Here is a 19,177-nt window from a genome sequence, read left to right on the forward strand (position 1 = left end):
TCCTTGGGATGGGACACTGCCCTCAGTCTCCCCATCTGGGAGTCCCCCCATCCTCCTCTGGCATGACTTGGGTCCTGCACCTGCTCCTAATTTGCTGCATGGTCCTAGGCAAGGCCATGTCTTCTCTGGGCCTTGGGACCATGTCCAGACCAGATGCCACTGTGGTTGCTGAAGAAGCAGGCTGGGATGGGGATTCTTCTCAGAGCAGAGATGCAAAAACTAATGTGTAGGGGTGAGGGGTCTGGGCAGGGCTGGGATAGCCGCTCATGGTTTGCGACCTCTGGGTTGGGATGGGGTTTAAGCCACCCCGGGTGGGGCCATTCTGGACTAGTTCACTGATGCTTGTCCCCACTCCAGCCCACAGATCCTGGGGGGAAGGGGCCAGGGCCACCATGCCTGGGGCGTGTGGGCTGGGCCTGCTGCTGGCGCTGCTGCTGCCGCCCGTGGTCAGCGCCTCCAGGCCGGGTACTGTGTTCAGACTCAACAAGGAAGTGCTGAGCTACGGTAAGAGATGTGCCGTCAGGCTGTCGGCCATGTGTGTGTGTGAGAGGGTGAGCTCGGGTGTCCATGCCTGTAGGTGTGTGTACAATCCTAAATGTACATGTGTATCTATGAACTCAAACCCCATGGGGACCTGGATTTCTCTTCTGCCATGGTGTCCCTGGGCCCCAGAAAGCGCTGCTCAACAAATGTTTATTCAGTGGGTGCATGAGTGGAGGCACAGGCCGTGCCCGTGTGCACGTGGCTGCCATGCCCAAGCGACGTGAGGATGGGTCAGTGTGAGTGGCTCCTTTTGCGTATATGTGGCTGGTATGAGTTTGAAAATCCATGGAGATATCATGTGCCCACCTGCGTGCTTAAGGGTTGGGAGGGCGCCTAACCACTGTCACGCTGTGGCCCTGCATCCTGGGATGTGTGTGTGTGTGGGGGCTGTGTGCACGCGTGTGCTGGGGCAGGCACACCTAGCACTGCACTCGGGAGCGTCCAGGAGCTGGGCCCTCCCTGCTGGGCTCCCAGGAAGAAGCAGCAGCCCCTCTCTGGGCCCTTCTTGGCGAGGTGTCCACCCCGCTTCTCTATTCCCTCCTTCCAAGTCCCGTCTGACCCCGGAGAGGATCAGACATCCAGATGTCCAAAATGAGGACATCCAGGCCAGGGTGAGACAAAAACTGCCCTGTAACTGCCCCTGGGGAGGCTTTGGGATCCCACCAAGGTTGGTGAGAGGTCAGAGGTGAGAGATCAGAAGCTGTTTATGCCAGGGCCAGACCACACTCAGATAACAACATGAGGAACTCAGGTCAGACAGTGGAGGGGACTTTCAAGGGTTCTGCAACACAAATGGTGTGGAGGCAGGCGGCTCAGGGAAGCAGCAAGGTCCCCCCTGGGGCGCACGACGTTTTCCGGAACGTTGTATCCGGACAGACGGGCAGACAGTGAAAGCGGGCAGTGATCCGTGTCAGAGTGGCACGAGGGTGACTACAGGCCCGCTGCCCTCCCTGCGCTGTGCGAGCCGCCTTTGTCTCCAGACAGCGCTCCCAGCTGCAGCTGCATGTTTGTTTCAGTGGAAACACACTGCCAAGAGCACACTGCTACACACCTCCTCCATGGCAAGGCTGGAGGCTTTTTCATAATACTGCATCCTCCTCCTCATCCCCTCCTGCAAGCCCCAGGGTTCAAGCCCATGTCAGGGGAGCACTGTGGAGGGAGTCCAGAAGCCCGGGTGTGAGTCCAGTTCAGCTACAGTTTAATTAGCACCTCCGTCAGCCCAGCAGCCCAGGTGTGGGAGAAAGTCCAGGGCCTTGAGGGCTGGGTGTCTTGGCCTAGATCCAGCCTCTTCTTGCCCAGGTCCTCAACCTATTGGTAAACTGGGTATAATATTGCACTGACATAGAATTTTGAGGAAAGCTAAAGCACTCAGAACAATGCCTGGCACAAAGGGAGCATGATAGGAGTGCAAGCCATTATAACTACAAATAGCCACACGAGCTAATATTTATTGTGACCTGAGTGGGTCTTTCCAAGGACCCCATGTGACAGGCACCAATTTTTTTTTTTTGAGTGCGTGATTTGAACAAGCAAAGTTTAATCTATATTCAGAGAGAACTGGAGTAACAGGGAGTTGGCTGGTAAGAGGTAAGAAGAATTCTAAAGAACACAAGTTGTTGTTCAGTCACTCAGTCATGTCAGGCTCTTGGCAACCCCATGGACTACAGCACGCCAGACTTCCCTGACCTTCACCATCTCCCAGAACTTGCTCAAACTCATGTCCCTTAAGTCAGTGAACAAAAACACAGGAGTGGTAGATATAAGGGAAAACCAGTACCCCTAAGGCTGCGATGAAGTCCAAGAAGAACCATCCCATCACGAGGGCAGAGATTCAGAGATCTTAATGGAGATGGCAGGGTATTGGCTCCCTGTTGTTGCAAGGGTCACAGGGATGTTTCATTGGAGACACACTCTTTAGAAAAGACCCTGATGCTGGGAAAGATTGAAGGCAAAAAGAGAAGGGGGCAGCAGAAGATGAAATGGTTGGATGGTCTCACCAACTCAATGGACATGAATCTGAGCAAACTCCGGGAGATAGTGAAGGACAGGGAAGCCTGGCGTGCTGCAGTCCATGGGGTTGCAAAGAGTCAGACACGACTGAGCGATTGAACCACAACAGCAGTCCTTCAGGGACTTGGAAGTAGCAATTCATAGTGTGATGTCAAACCCTGGAACTTGCTAGGTGCCAAGGAAAACTGCTGGCTGCCAATGGAGTTAAGAAACTGTCCTCTGCAGGCGTCTAGTGCACTTTCACGTGTGTCTTGGGCCAATATAGCTCTTGATGGTGCCCGAGATAAAAGCTGAGCAGCTGGCTCCCTAGATACGCAGTGTTATGGGCTCCCAGTAGGTACCTGGTAGGGCTAAAGAAAATATGGGGAGTGGTGACCTAGGCTGGCAACAGGTCCATGATGTCTGTGGCTCCGGCATACACCACAGTTGCCCAAGTCAAGCTCTGGGGAAAGTGCAGGGGGCGGGGAGGTGCCAGATCCTGAGAAAGCTGACAGCTACCGTTCTAAGCACCGTATTGATTTGCAGGGAAACTGAGGCACAGGGCAGCAGCACAGGTAGTGAGTAGCAGAGGTGGATTTGCACCTAGATTTTGAGAGGCTCCTGAGCCCTCAGCCTGTAGGAGAGACTGCTTCCACCCTCTCCCCGCAGGGCTGGGAACTGCTTCTTCTGCTTGGGGCCTTGTAGAAGCTCCCAAGGAGGTGGAGACTGATCAAGGCCTTGCAAAAGGGCAAAGGGTGTTACTGTTTTTGAGGAGAGAGTAGCTACGTGGGATTTGGAAGGGCAGAGAGGAAAGACATGTCTGGAAGGGCCTGGTGGGGTTGTGCCCCCCAGATGGCCTCCTGTGCGCCTGTGGACAAGCCCGCCCCTTCCAATCTCTGAGTTCTCCTCGCCCACGGTGTGGGGCAGATGGTGGTTGGTGTGGTCTCTCTTGACGGCTCCTGAGGATGGCCTGACCTCACCCTGCTCTGGCCCCTCAGCGGTTGAAGCCGGGAAAGCCCCGCTCCAGAGGGCCCTGCAGGTCACAGTTCCGCTTTTCCTGGACAGGAGTGGAGGGGTCTTCCAGCCCACCAGGTGAGTAGCTCACCTCCAGGTGAGTGCTTCCCCCCACCAGCTAGACGAGTGTTTCCCTCACCAGATTAGATACTCCTACCTGCCGGCTGAGTGGGCACAAGAGGCTGCAGGAGCTGGGACCAGCCAAGGGGGTCTGATGCCTCCCAATTAGTAGATTTCTATGCACAGAGTCTAAAACTCTGGCTCCTAGGTCCCCATGGCTGACAGGACCTTGGCTACTTCTTCCAAAAGCCTAACATTGAATCTAGACACAAATGTGAGTCTAACATATCCCTCTCCATAAAGCAGAGACTCAAAGGCAGAGGCAGGTGGGAGCACCTCAGTCTCAGACACTTTTAGGAACTGGGCTAATTGTCCCCATCCAGTGGGAAACAGACTCACTATAGCCAAGACTCTGGATTTCCAAGAAAATCCTTATGTATATGCATGTATATATACTATGCATGTATAGGAACTCATATATGTATGTATATACATATATTCTTATAAAAAGCCATGTACATTTTTTGACTGTTGCTAGCAGCAGTTTTATTTCTTCATCACCATCATCATCGTCATCAACAACAAACAGGTACTTTCTTCCTTCTGTGTACGTTGCATTGTAAAAATGGGTGCTACACTGTCTATGGTACAAAGTTGATAAATGTGGTATGCTGATACAAAGTTGAAGCCATTAAAAAGAGCTTAATAACGCCTTCTTGGAGATAATTAAACCTGATCTGGAGTGTTGAGAGAATTGATGAAGAGATTTATTTATTTAGTTTTGCTTTTTTTCTTCTGATTTTATTTTTACACTTGTTATTATTTTTAATTAATTTTTAAAAATTGGAGTATCGTGGCGTCACAATGTTGTGCCAGTTTCTGCTGAACAACAAAGGGGATGAGCCCTGTGTGTACATATGTCCCCTCCCTCTTGAACCTCCCTCTCCACCCCCGCATCCTCCCCAATGAAGAGATTTAGAAACAACACACAAACTCAAATATTTAGTAAAGGATTTACTTGGGAAGGAATGAAAGCTAAACGTCTCATGTCATGGGCTGCTGAAGGGTTCTCTCAGGTGCTCCCAGTGGACTTTCCTTCTGCTCCGATCTTTGAATGGTGCCAAGTGTGGCAGGCTCCACCACTCTGCATTGTCACAGGAGAGCCCAGAACCATATCTGTGTCTATAAAAATCTACCAAGTTTTGAATGACGGCAACTCGTTTTAAAAAGTTTAAAACTTGCAAACGCTGTGCGGGTGAAAATGCAGCTGGTATGGAAGCCCCCAGTTTGAGACCCTGGGGTAGGGTTGGGCTGATGATGTCGGGCCCAGGAGCATCAGTGTCCCAAGGTCAAGGATCCCTAAATGATTTGCAGTCTGGCCACACAGAGGCTCAATCATGAGATTGTTGGAAAACAGAGCCAGGAGTCCTTGTTTGTAGATGTGGGAACACATCCAGAATGGTTGTCAAGTGAAAAGAAGCAGGCTCTAGGTCAGCTTGTGTCCCAAGGAGAGTCATGGAAAGATGTCACCCAAGTGCTAACAGAGAGTGCTTTGGTTTGACTTTTAACATTTGCCTGGAGACTTCCATGGACAGAGGAGCCTGGTGGGCTACAGTCCATGGGTCGCAAAGAGTCGGACACGACTGAGAGACTAACACGTTCACTTTAACATTTACACTGCTCTGTAGTGCCCCACCTCCCACAACTAACTACTGTGCTGGAGAGAGAGAGAAAAAGAAGAAGACTTTTATTCAGGAAAAAAAGAAATCATAGGTTAGCTGGAGAGTGCTGAGCAATCAGAACAAGCAGCTTTGAAAGGAGTTGAGTTTTCCATTGCTAAAGTGCTACAAGCCAAGGCTGCTGACTAGAGGGGGATTTCTGCCTTGTGTGGATCCCAAAGTTTTTTCTTTCCCTACCTTGCCAGCTTTCCAGATCTCCATCAGAAACTAAAATCCCTCCAAGACCTGGGTAATCATCATCTCACTTAATTCATGCCTAATGCTGGGATGCCCTTTGCATCTTTTCCCTACTGGCAGGTTGGTTACCCTTTGCTTGCATGCCCCCTATGATGGTGAACTCACTACCTCTTCCTCACCCCATAGTTTTAGTGTCAGAGGTCCTTTATAAATACCAACAGTGTGCACAGGCTCTGAGCCCCCGCCCCAGAGTTGATGCCATGGTTTGATGGGGACCGCCCTGTCGCTTTGACTCCTACCCTGCAGGATTCAGATTCTGAACGTCGATGTGTCCCACCTCCACCTGACATTTGTTGCCGATTTCGGAATACGCTTGTTGGCAGCCACCAATTTTACTTTCAAGATCTTCCGGTGAGTCAGTCTCCTTGTTGGGAGTGGGAGGATTTTCAAGGACTCTCTGAAGGTAAAACGGAGGAAAGGGATTTAGCAAATCCCAAGATCCCAACTCAGACCTTCTAACTCTGTTCAGCACTCTCTCTCTCCAGTGCCTTCTCTCCCATCCTCCGTGGGGGAGTGAGACAGTGAGAGAATTTCTGAGAATCCAGACCCTGCTCAACAGCTATGCAAATGGAGAGAGTCATTTCACTTCTCTGACCCTGTTTCGTCCTTTGCGAAAAACCAAAGCAAAAGAAAACAAAACTTTGCAACATGCCTATGGAGGTTGAGGGCTTCCCAGGTGGCGCTAGTGGTAAAGAACCCTCGTGCCAGTGCAGGTGATATAAGAGACACAGGTCCGATCCCTGGGTTGGGAAGATCCCCGGGAGGAGGAAATGGCAACCCACTCCAGTATCCCTGCCTGGAGAATCCCATGGACAGAGGAGCCTGGTGGGTTAGGGTCGCAAAGAGTCAGACACGACAGAAGCGACTTAGCAAGCAATGGAGGTTTGAGTGGATGGATTCACTGCTATGATTAAAATTATATTACCCCTTTCACGTGCAAGGCACCTGGTGCTCAATAAAATACTAGATTTGTTTCTGTGCATCAGTCACTATATATGCATTTAATTTTCAAACTAGGGGCTGAGTGTTCTTATTTTAACTCCTCTGTCCTGATACTACCATTTATGAGTGCTAGTGGGCCAGCCTTCAAGTAGGATGTTTTCACATGATTGTTTTCTAGAAAATTCAGCATAGCAGCCTTGTGAGATAGGAACCACCAATCTGATGTCCATTTCTACAGAGGAAGAATCTAAGGCTCAGTATGGGGAATGACTGGCCCAGGGTCTCACACAAGAGGGTACGGGGAGCCAGAGCTCACAGCCATCTGATTCAGTGTCTGTGACCCTGAGTGGAGTTTGGGGGTGTGTCCAGCCTGCCCCGGGGGGACCATCTCATGCTGAGTAGGGTCCCTGCCTGTGTTAAGGGGTCAGCAGGTGGAGACCCCTGGCTGGGGGAGGGGGTCTTGCATCTGTCACTGTGGGCTTGCTAGGCAGTGCCACTTGGACTCAGGACTGGTGTCCCCACAGTGACCCGGAGCCCCTGCACCTCCTGCTCCCCATAGCACTGCTGGCTGACACCTCCGTGGAACAGGGCTCCATCGGGACCCCCCTGGTCAGCATCTCCAGCTGCTTTTCCATCTTCGACAAAGCCGTCGTGTTTGATGGCCGCAACAGGTGGGTACTGGAGGCTGGGCCGCTGGAACCCAGACATCGCGGCTATGGTGCTGTTTCTTGAACTTCCTACTTCATCCAATCCCGATGATGGATCTGAGAGCTGGCCCTGCCCCTGCCCCGCCCCATCACCACCAGCATCATACCTATTTTATGGCTGACGACACTGAAGTTCAGAGAAGGGAAGGGACATGCCCAAGGTCACACAGCGAGTGTGTGGCCAGAGCCCGTGGCTCCACCGCTGCTCTGCACCATGTGACAGCGCACGCTGGCCATTAACGTCCTGTTTGGAGAGGGACTCGTCTGGCAGCCTCAGTCGGGAACCTCGGAGGGCTGCCCCGCCCTGTGGAGATGAGGAGTCTGAGGCCCAGGGAGGGGCTGGGACCCGCCAAGCTCTCCCCATGAGTCAGGTGGCTGCTCCTGTTTTGGAGTCTAAGGCTGACAGCCACTCCACCTCCAGAGCACCACTGTGTGCTGGGCACGTTCTGGGCCCTTTCTGTGAGTCATCTCACAGTAGTCCTACCAGGTCGGTGGAGGCATTTCCCTCATTTTGCAAGAGAGCAAGTGGAGGCACAGAGTGGTTAAGTGACTTGCCTAGGGCCACACAGCTAGCACACGGGTTCAAACTCGGCAGCCTGATCGACCCCACTGCTACTAATTCCTCTGCTCACTTAGAGGTGGTTGAATATTTTAGCATCTTAAAAGGGAGCAACATTTACCCAAAGACTGGACTTTTTCCTAAGACAAGGCTTGGGTCTAAATCTATTCCTATTTGGGCCCCCTGCTCAGCCTGTGTAACTCATGATCCCACACGGTCCCTCACAGTCCTTGTGGGCAGGGGCTGCTCATGGTTTATTGATGGAAAAACAGGAGCCCAGAGTTTGATGCCGCTGAGAACATTGGCGCCTTCCTCCTGCCTCCCCAAGAGGCCACTCAGCAAGTCTGGGCCATGCCTCATGTCAGCGTGTTAGGGAACCAAGGAACCGTGACTTCTCATGGATCCCCATTCTGAAACACTGACTCAGCCCCACGGCTCAGTGAGGAAAGGACTGCAGTAGGTTTGCCACAGAGAAATGGGGCCCATGCAGGGAGCAGACCTGGGCCCCGCCAGCCACGGCCCCGCCTCACTGGGCTCAGTGGCCCTGAAGCCAGCTGGATGTGGTAAAGTCCAGGCTTCACAACACCCTCTGTCTCCCCACTCCACTTGGCCTCATTCTTGGCCACTTCCAAATCTTGAGACCAATGGCCCCTTCTTGGTGGCTTGGTGTCTTCCACTGTGGAGTCAGTCGTGCTGGTTCCACGCCTGGCACATGGCAGGGTGTGGCCTGGGCACAGGCTTTTCTCTGGCACCCTGGCTTTGGGGAGAAACAGGCCCCTATGGTGCTGACCTGGGCTCAGGGGCCCTTTCTGGTCTCCTCCTCAGCACAGCCCCTGCGATGCTGGCCCCGCTGCAGAGTCACATCAAAGCTGTGCTGAAGAGCAAGGTAAAGGACCTGCCAGAGCCTGCAGGATGGGGGGCGGCAGCGAGTGAAGAGGGGGGTCGCAGGCAGGGATTGTTAGTGCTCCTCCTGAGGGTCCTCCACTTTCCCCAGAAGGGCAGGGAGGAGGCGGGGCTGACGGTCTAATGCAATGACCTGGCGATTGTGGGGCTACAGGGAAGGGAGGCTCCTCCACTCAGACCACCCCGGTGCCCTGTGGAGTGGAGTGCTTTCAGGGCCACGTAGCTTCTGAAAAGAGAACACAATGGGAGTGGATGAGGGCCTGGGCACCAGGGGTGGATGTGATCCTGGTCCCCTCCTTCCCAGCGGGGACCCTGGACAAGTCACCTGGCCCCCCTCTGCCCCTCCTTCCACATCTGTAAGGAGAGAGAACCACTGTCCCTACCCAGCCCCTGTGGGCAGGCTGTGGGGCTGAGTGCATCACAACGTGCGCAGTTTACAGCAGTTTGGGGAGAGTGAGTGTTGCTGTGAAGGCCACCATGTTTGTTCCTGTCATTGTCTGCGGGGGGCCGACTTGGTGAGCAACGGTGTCTCAGGGGCCAGGGCCCTACTCTCCCTCCCTGCTCCTTCCCACCCACCCTACCTCCAGTAGCGGCAGTAATGGAGACCAAGGCAACCCACTGTGTGCCATTTCACACGCTCAAGAGGTAGGCCTCAGGATCCCCATGCTACAGATGAGAATACTGAGGCTGGAAGGCAGAAGCCAGTATAGTCCTCTCCTCTGCTCCAGTACTCAAGCATGGATGTGAGGGCTGGGCCATATAAAAGGCTGAGCACTGAAAAATTAATGCTTTTCAACTGTGGTGTTGGAGAAGACTCTTGAGAGTCCCTTGGACTACAAGGACATCAAACCAGTCAATCCTGAAGGAAATCAGTCCTGAATATTCTTTGGAAGGATTGATGCTGAAGCTGAAGCTTCAATACTTTGGCCACCTGGTGCGAAGAACTGACTCATTGGAAAAGACCCTGATGCTGGAAAAGATTGAGAGCAGGAGGAGAAGGGAATGACAGAGGATGAAATGGTTGGATGGTATCACCGACTTGAGGGATATGAGTTTGAGCAAGCTCCAGGAGTTGGTGATGGACAAGGAAGCCTGGCATGTTGCAGTCCATAGGGTTGCAAAAGTCGGACACAACTGAGCGACTGACCTGAACTGAACTGAACTGCCTCTTGGCCTCGCCTCACCAAGTCCTCCCTGGATCAGCTATGAGCACCCCTGGCCTTGCAGTCTCTTCTCTGCCCCACCTTCTGTCACACTGACCCCAGCTTAATCCACTTCTGGTGGCCTGCTGGGAGGACTCCAGTCTCCCTGGCCCGGCTTGCTGACTGCAGCCTGCATCCTCTGCAGGGAGCATCGTCCATCAGCTGGGCCTTTGGGCCGGTATGCAGCAGGCTGCCTGCCTCAGTTTCCTGGGCCTGGCTGCGGCCACTCCCACTGGGCCCCACAGCCCTGTTCTTTCCTCAGTGCTCACAGGCCCCAGTGTCCCCTCTGAGTCCCCAGGGCCCAGAGGAGGTGCTGGAAGAGGCCCACTGGCTGGTGGTGGAAGGAAGGGCTCCCAGGCCTTGGTGTCCAAGTTGGGAGAGTCTTCCTCCCAGGGCCTCTAGACCCTCCCAGCCTCACCCCCTCCAGCCTTGAGAGCCGCTGGAGCCTCTGTCTCTCTGCAGCTGTGCCTGAGAATCTCCAACCTGGTGCAAGGCCTCAATGTCCACCTGGGCACTTTAATTGGTAAGACCTGGGAGCCTGGGGAGGGGGCTGGGGCCTCTGAAATCCTCTGGGATCCCCATGACCCTTCAAAGACCCCTCCTTTGCATCAGAGTTGACCTCTGGGAGATCAATCATAGGATGTCTGAACAATTATTGGTGGAATTTGGAAGTCTCCAAATTGTAGAACCAAGTCTTTGAATATTTTTTGTGTGTGTGTATGTGTGTGTGTGCGCACGCACACACGCGTGCGTGCCCTAAGTCACTTCCATGGTGTCCGACTCTTTACGACCCATGGACTCTAGCCCACCAGGCTCCTCTGTCCATGGAATTTTCCAGGCAAGAATACTTGTGTGAGTTGCCATTTCATTCTCCAGAAACAAGCCCCTGACAGGTCTTCAATTTACAATATGGAACTAAAAGCAACAGAAGTAGGTCAGCTTCATCTTTGTAGTGGTATTTATTAGTATTGAAGAACTATTGGTAATTACTCACCCATTCCCAGACTGATCAAAGAATGCATCCTCTGGTGACTCGGGAGGAAATCTGTGCTCAGCGAGCCCCGGGTAAATTCAGGGCATCCTCTCTCTTTTCACAAGCCCATTTTTAAAGCTGCTTCTGTTTGAAGTGCACCTTCTCGTACCTGAGGACTTTCTTTGCCTGGGACTCTGGAGTTTCTCCTGTGTTGCCATCACTGACTTTGCGAAATCCAGAGCTGTCTGTCATTGGCAGCTGCCCTAGGACATTGGTTGGTTTTGCCTTTGAGTTGGGGGTTGTATCTAACCCCTTACAGAGCCTGGGACAGGCGTGCAGGGTGATGTACTGGCATTAAGCCAGGAAGGATGCCAGGCAGGGTCCACATTTATCTGCAGTGACTTCTTCAGTGAGTCTTTTTAAATCAGGATAGCTCTTTGGCTTTCTTGGGCAAATTTTACCAATCTTACAAGGTTGCGTCGTTATCCCCAACTTGTAGATGGAAAATCAGAAGCTCTGAGTTTAAAGTCTCAGCATGGTACCAGCACCCTGCGTGAATCAGCTCACCTAGAGTTTCTCCTCCTCACACGTCCACCTATCATCCTGTCCACACTTCACAGCCCAGCTAGAAGTCTGGGGAACATTTCTTGAGCTCCCCCACCCTCCTCACGACCAACCCCAATATTACCTTAACAGGAGGTACTGAGAAGCCAAGGAAAATGGACGGAATCAAAGGATATGAATATGAATTCTGGCTCATTTGCTGTGTGACCTTAGGGAAGTCACTCCATCTCTCTGGGCTTAATAATTCCATCTAAAAATAAGGATCAAAATTTCTACTTTTCCAATGTGTTGCTATCGTACAAGACAGCCCGGGTTAGGTGCCTGGTATGCAATAAACTCAATAAGCCTTAGTCTCTTCCCTCTCCCTTCAGAGGGATTGTCTTCATCAAGATGCCTTGGACCCGGGTTTATACCAAAGATCAGCTCTTGCCCTTGCCTTTGCTTCCATCTTGCCTTGGTCAGGGGATGTTTGTGCCTGGAATGACCCTTCTCCTTTCTGATTTAGGGCCTTTAGTCTTCTGCTGATTGGGAAAGTAGAAACCTAGACTGTTAGAATGGTGTCTAAGAATCAGCAGGTTGTGAGCAGCTGACTCTTGGGTGTGCATTTTGCAACTTAAATTTGCTTACTCATGGGGCCTTTTCACGCCTCTTTTCTTGGTCTGGGTCTGGCTAAATGAGGTATGCGGGCATGTGTATGCTCAGTCACTTCAGTCATGTCTGATTCTTCGTGACCCCATGGACCATAGCCTGCCAGGTTCCTCTGTCCACGGGATTCTTCAGGTGAGAGTACTGGAGAGCTCCTCTCCATTCATCTTACCTTCTCCCCGACCTTGCCCATAAGTCTGTTCTCTATGTCTGTGTCTCCTCAGCTGCTCTGCAAACAGGTTGATCAGTAACATCCTTCTAGATCCCACACACATGTGTTAATATACGATATTCACTTTTCTTTCTGACTTACTTCACTCTGTATAATAGGCTCTAGGTTCATCCACCTCATTAGAACTGACTCAAATGCATTCCTTTTTATGGCTGAGTAGTGTTCCATTGTATGTATGTACCGCAACTTCTTAATCCATTCATCTGTTGATGGATATACACTAACATATGTAAACAGCCAATGAGAATTTGCTGTATGACTCAGAGAACCCAAACTGGGGCTCTGTAATAACCTAGAGGAGTGGGGACGGGTGGGACTTCGGAGGAAGATTCAAGAAGGAGGGAGCCTACATATACCTATAGTTAATTCATGTTGATGTATGATAGCAGTCAAACCAATATTGCAAAGCAACCATCATCCAATTAAAATAAATAAAAATTAAAAAAGAGAATACTAAAGTGGGTAGCCATTCCCTTCTCCAGGGCATCTTCCCAACCCAGGGATCAAAGCTATATCTCTTACGTCTCCTGCGTTTGCAGGCGGGTTCTTTGCCAATAGTGCCACCCGGGATGCCTGGCTAAATGAGGCATTGGTGGATAATGCTGAATATGCCATCTTTTGTTCTGCACCCTGGTTTCCTTCAGGCCTCAGCCCTGTGGGTCCAGAGTCCCAGGTCCGCTACACCATGATTGACACCCCTACCATCACCAATGACTACATTTCCTTGGATATCAACGTAAGTGGCTCCTGCTCCACTCAGAGCTGGGGCCTTGTTACCTCCGGAGTCCTTGGTGTTTTGCAAGATTCCTAAAGCGGCAGGAGAGATGAGGGGAGAGGAGCTGGGATGGCATTCCAGGAGGGAGCGTGGCACGTAGGTGAAGGGCTGAGGCTGACAGCATGCATGGCATCTCGGGGGTGGGTGGCATCTCACAGCCCAGGGTCTGCCATGGAGCCGCTTGCCTACTGAGGCCCCGCCTCTGTTCTCCTCCTCACCCCCAACTCAACAGGCTGTTCTCTTCCTGCTGGGCAGACCCATCGTCCTGCCTGTGGATTCCACCCCCTTTGTGCTGCCACAGCACATGGGCACCAAGGGTGCCATGGCCACCGTGGGCCTCTCCCAGGACCTGTTTGACTCTGTCATCATGCTGATGCAGAAGGCTGGTGCGCTCAACCTAGACGTCACAGCGCAGCTGGTGAGAGCTGGTCCTGCCACCCTAGGCACGCGGGGCAGGAGTGCCCTGTCACCCAGCCTGGGGAGACCCTGCTGAGGCCAAATCCTGGGTGGGTGGGGCAGTTGAAGCTTTGGGGCCACAGGGTGGCTATTGGAAGGGTTAGACAGAGGGGTAGGGTGGGGATTAGACAGAGGGGTTGGGGTGGGGAGACGAGGTGGTCTGGCTTGGGGAGTGACTGTTCTAAAACCTGTCATGTGTTGGGAGTTGATTTCAGAATTCGAGTAACAACCCGTTGAACACCTCTGTGCTGGGCCAGCTCATCCCTGAGGTGGGTGATGTTTCTGGTTATTCCAGGGGCTGAGATCTGGGATTGGGGTGGGAGGCTCTCTGGGCTCTGGGGTCTCTGCTGGCTCAGCATCTGCCCTTCCATCTGCACGTCCTCTGTCTCGGGGTGGCCCCTCCTCCGGCCAGGCATCGCACCATTTCCTCCTTTCCATGCAGCGGGCAAGAAGTGCCTACACTGTCTCCTCTGCTTCCTTCCCCTGATCCATCCAAGTCCAAGCTCAAGGGTTGCCTCCCACGGGAGGACGAGACCCCTTGTCTGGTCCAGGAGCCTCCTTGTGCTCCCACATCCCTGGGCTACCCTCCCTCCTGGCACAGATCACAGGCTGTGACTGTCTTCATGTGGCCACCCATCAACTGGGTGTCCCCAAGGGTGGGAGTCAGGGGTGGACCCACCTCTGTGGTCTGGGCACTTATGGCACAGCCGTGGCTTGATCAGCATCTAAGGAATGATGAGTGAAGAGTCCACCCAGTCTTTTCCCCCATGTGCCCTCCTCCCTCTTGCCCCTCTGCTCTCCAGGTGGCCCGTCAGTTCCCCGAGCCCATGCCCCTGGTGCTCAAGGTGAGGCTGGGTGCTACGCCCACAGTCACGTTCCACACCAACAACGCCACGCTGCGCCTGCAGCCCTTCGTGGAAGTCCTGGCCCCGTCCTCCAACTCGGCTTTCCAGTACCTCTTCTCCCTCAATGTGGTGAGTGAGGCGGGCTGGATGGGGCTGGCCGGGAGGTGGGCGACTCTCAGGGAGGCCTCACTTCCTCCCACATGCTTCTCACTTTTTATCCACACTGGTCTCCTTGCTGTTCCGTCAATGTGCCAAGACTCTCCTGCCTCAGGACCTTTGCACATGCTGTGCACGTCCTGTGCCCTGTGCCTAGGACACACTTTCCCTTACTCTTGGCAAGTCTAGCTTCTCCTCATCATTCAGGTCTCAGCTTAAATGCTGCAGTCTTCCTCCAGGCAGGCTTCTAGATGGTCCCCACCCCTCCACATACCACTGTTCCTTTTGACACCCAGCACTCTCTGAAAGGGTCTTACCTGATTTCTTTGGCTGTTGTTCACCTCCCCAGTGGCCTGTGTTCCACAAACACCTGAATGGATGGGGTGTGGTTGGGAGACTGGGATAACTGGTGGCCAGCTGAGAGCTCCCACATGGTTCTGTGTCCTTTGACCCTGCTCTCCCCATGTGCCCAGGTAGTGAACCTGAGCCTCCAGCTTTCCGTGTCCCAGGTGAGGCTTCGGGGGACCACATCTGTGCTGGGGTAAGTGAGGCCTCCTGGACCCAGCAGCCTCAGTATGCTCCTCTGTGCAATGGGCCTGCAATTGCCTGTCACAGTGCCAGTCAGAGGAGCTTGGGATGCCGCTGGTGTGGTAAGCAGGTGAGAGGCACTAGGCCCCATTCCCACCCCTCCCCTCTGGCTTCCCTTTCAGGAATGTCCAGCTCACCGTGGCCTCCTCCAATCTGGGCTTCATTGATGTGAGTATGGGACTGGGGTCTCCAGAGACCCCCTCACTGGGTGGGGCAGGCCCTGAGCCCAGGGAAGGGGAGTGTGTGCCCATGTCTCTCAGCTGACTCTCAGGCCAGCAGTTCCTGGGGGCTGGATGCTGACACAACCCTGGGAGCAGCTGGGCTCTGCTTGAAGCCTGGACAGGGGTGACTTGCCCTTGTCCCTCCTGCTGCACCTCTGTCGGTTGATCTGTCTCTGTGTTCACGTGTCTCTCCTGGCCCCTTGCCGGGATGGGCCCGTGGTCCCCATCTCCCTGGCTCAATGGCTGCAGACTGACCAAGTCCAGACACTCATGGGTGAAGTGTTTGAGAAGCCCTTGCTGGACCACCTCAATGGTGAGCTCTGCCCTCTGCCCCGTGTGGCCCCTCTGGCCCCTTCCACCCGCATGCCTGCTCCAGGCTCTATCTTGGCCCCTTCCTACATCCCAGGCTCAGAGGCTAACAGGGTGGCTTTGGGAGTCCTGCTGCCTGTGCGTACATCTTAGCTCGGCTGTTTAGCAGCTGTGTGATCTTAGCTAAGTTCCGTTTCCTCCCCTAACCTCAGTTTTCCCTTCTATAAAGTGGGTATAGTAATAGCAGTTCCCACTTCCTGAGTATCTGTGGACCTCGGTGTCATGATGCATGTGAAGACCTCAGCTCAGGGCCAGCTTCAGGTGGCACTTCGTTACCGGCTGACCTTGATTTCTCTTTTCTCTCCTGCAGCTCTCTTGGGCATGGGGATTGCCCTCCCCCACGTGGTCAATCTCCAGTACGTCACCCCTGAGGTTTTTATCCAGGAGGTGAGACCCTTTCAGTGTGACCAGAGGGGCCTCCTTCATCTTTGGAGGGAGGCTGGACTTGGGGAGGTTGGGGGTCACTTCTCTCCCTCCCTTCCTACTACAGCACACAGTGGGGTCCAGGGTCGACCAGGCCTAGGAATGCCCCCCTGCCCAGACCATGCATGAATCAGCTGCGATGAGATGGAAAATTCTAAATGTAAGGTGACATTGGAGCAAAGGTTTCACTCACCCTCATCAAATATCACACCAGGTCACACTCAGTGGATTCAGACCAACTGTGATGTGACTCTGTGCCCTGGGATAGGCACAACCCCTCTGGAGTCTGGGGGAGGATGAGGGAGGGAGTCTTTTCAGGGTTGTACACAAATCTCCACAGGCCAGATGGTAGGAGGGGATCCTGACACTTCTAAAATGATCTAATGTCGGGATCAGATATTGTGGGCCCAGGATGACATCCTACCACTTCTTTCTGTTTCACCTGAGCTACAAAAGGACAATATTCTTCCTAATTCCCAGATGTGCATGGGACAGAAAACTTAACCAAGGTCCTTCAAGCCCAACATCTGTGTCATTCACACTCCCTAAGAGGGACTGGCTAAGGGCTTTCAGGGAGGATGGCCTCCTTGCTTGAGAACTATGGTCCCAAGGCAATTGGCAGTTAGTAACTTGCCCCCAGAAAAGTAACCATCAGCACACGTGGGAGCAGGGCTTTTAGTGGGAATTTCCCCAAGACTTCCTTTATTGGGCAAGGTCAGTGGCTGACTCACCTTGGCACCCCCTAATCCAGCCACTTGGGACTGAAGTCAAAGGTCCCTAGACCAGCACTGCCCAACAGAACTTCCTGCAAGGACAGAGGTCTGCACTGTCCAAGGCAGTGGCCCCTGTCAGCCACTGGGCACAGGTGACTTTTGGGCCCTCAACATATGACCAGTGTAACTGAAAAGGCGAATTCTAAATCTTACTTAATTTTACTTAATGTAAATGTACAGTAGTCTCACCTGTCTGGGGGAGACACATTCCAAGATGCCCATTGGATGCCTGAAACTGTGGATAGATAGTACTAATGGGTGGGAATCACATACAGTGTAGATCCACCGGACAAAGGGATGACTCACATCCAGGACGGGATGAGTAGGATGGCATGGGATTTCATTATGTGACTCAGAATGGCATGGAATCTAAAGCTTATAAATTATTTATTTCTAGAATATTCCATTTGATATGTTTGGACCATAGTTATACTTAGGTAAATGAAACCATGGATAAGAGGGGGTAACTGTAATTAGCCAGGTGTTAATGGTTACCCTATTGGACCATGTACAAGTTACACAAAGACAAGGACTGGTTCTGGTTATTTTTCTGCTGGGTTCCCAACACCTGGCCCAGGGCTTGGATCGTAGTAGAGGCTCAATGAAGATTGAAGAAAGAAAGAGAAAGAGGAAGGAAGAAAAAAGAAGGGAGGGAGGGAGGGAGGAGGGAAGGAAGGAAGGAAGGAAAAGATCAGCAGGCCCTCAGAAGTTTCTGCAGTGCAGTGTAGACAGTAGGGGACATTTTGGGGGGGAGGTATGCCTGGTTTTGCTAGAGAGGCTTGGACTTGGGGAAGATACTCAGTGGTCTGAACTCCAGGTCATAAAACAGAGGTGGTCCTGACCATGTATGAAGCCCGAATCAAGCTCAGCTCCACAGAGTGCTCTGCCTGTGTGATCTGGCTGCATCCATCTATCAGTAGCAGCCTTGCAAAGTGGATGCTTTACCGTCCACGAGAATCAGCAGTACACTGAGACTGGAGAGAAAATGGCTGCGCTCAGGACACACAGCAAGAGCGGCAGAGCCTGAGCTAGGGCCAGGCTGCTGGGCGACCGGGGTCCTATGGACCCCGCGCGGCTTCTCACCTGGCCCATGGTTGTCTCTGTCTTTCAGGGCTACGTTGTGGTATCCAGTGGACTCTTGTACCAGCGCTGACATGGGACCACTGGGAGAGCTGCTCTGGGGACCCTTTGGCCTCAAGCCACTTGGGAAACTGAGTCAAAGCCACACTTTCATCACCACACTTAGTCATTACCAGGAAGTTGGTTGGCCCAGCCGGTCTGCTTCATCCCATGCTGGCCCCTTCCCTCCCAAGCCCCTTCCTTCCTTCATCCCCTCCTTATGGGGAGCAGATATCTCCTCCAGGCTGTACAGATCTTGCATTAAACACCTTCTCTTGAGCTGCAACTTCCAGCCAGGCTCGGCAAACTCTTTGCATACTGGAGGCCAGTTTCCTGTCTGTCCCTGGAGTCCCCAGAGCTGGCCTGGGAAAGAAAGAGGATGTGGCCATGCCCCTGCTGACCAAATCTGTTGACAGCATCACCTCCTAGCCCAGGGGAGCAACTTGGATGAGCTGAAGTTACGAATGCCACAATGGCACTTCAGGCGTGTGCCCTCACCTGGTGGCATTTCTCCTCTCAGAGTCACATCCCATCCTTCTCCTAGAACCTCAGGAGCCCTGAGAGTTCTGCGGGCAGAGCATGCAGTCCCATCTCACAAAGGCAGAGATTAAGGCCCAGTAAGGATGGGAGTGTGCCCAGAGTCTCCGAGCTGGGGGATGGCAGATGGCAACCCCAGGAATGCCACCTTCCTAGGATTCAGACCTAAGATGCTCAGTCCTCTCTTCCATCACCAGCATTCCCACCTGGGGCTGGACCTTAGGTCATGAGCCTCAGGTGACAGACACTCACCGTCTTCTCTAGCAGCTTTTCCATCTCGGTTTACGTGGCTCACAGGCGAGTTTTTGTTTAAAGGAGACAGGATCTGCTTCTTGGGCCTGTGTCAAACACTGTCCATGTCTTATTCCTTTTTGCTGTGAAACCTCTTCAAACCCACCAGGTCACAGGTGACAAGATGACCTAGGGGAAGCTGAGGGGTGCAAATGCTGGCAGGATGAAGCCATGTGATTTTGCTCTTTCTGATAAGCTAATCTTTTAGCCAGAGATCATATTCCTTTCTTCCCAGATACACTGGATTCAGGTTACATTTATGTTTCTCTGGGGAGTAAGGTGTCCAAATTTCCACCATCAGTAAGTAAAGCCCTT

General features: G+C 52.8%; 1 protein-coding gene across 1 annotated transcript; it reads left to right on the forward strand.

Moving 5' to 3' along the window:
- Positions 393-18,068, forward strand: BPIFB2 (BPI fold containing family B member 2). Its single transcript, XM_005688388.1, has 15 exons — positions 393-504; positions 3,531-3,624; positions 5,829-5,933; positions 7,049-7,195; positions 8,616-8,676; positions 10,358-10,418; positions 12,954-13,045; positions 13,317-13,502; positions 13,756-13,809; positions 14,344-14,518; positions 15,019-15,082; positions 15,252-15,297; positions 15,600-15,663; positions 16,030-16,106; positions 18,027-18,068. Exons 1-15 carry the CDS (start codon positions 393-395, stop codon positions 18,066-18,068), a joined length of 1,380 nt encoding a protein of 459 aa, XP_005688445.1.

Source organism: Capra hircus, chromosome 13 (genome assembly GCF_001704415.2).
Source record: "Capra hircus breed San Clemente chromosome 13, ASM170441v1, whole genome shotgun sequence".
NCBI lineage: Eukaryota > Metazoa > Chordata > Mammalia > Artiodactyla > Bovidae > Capra > Capra hircus.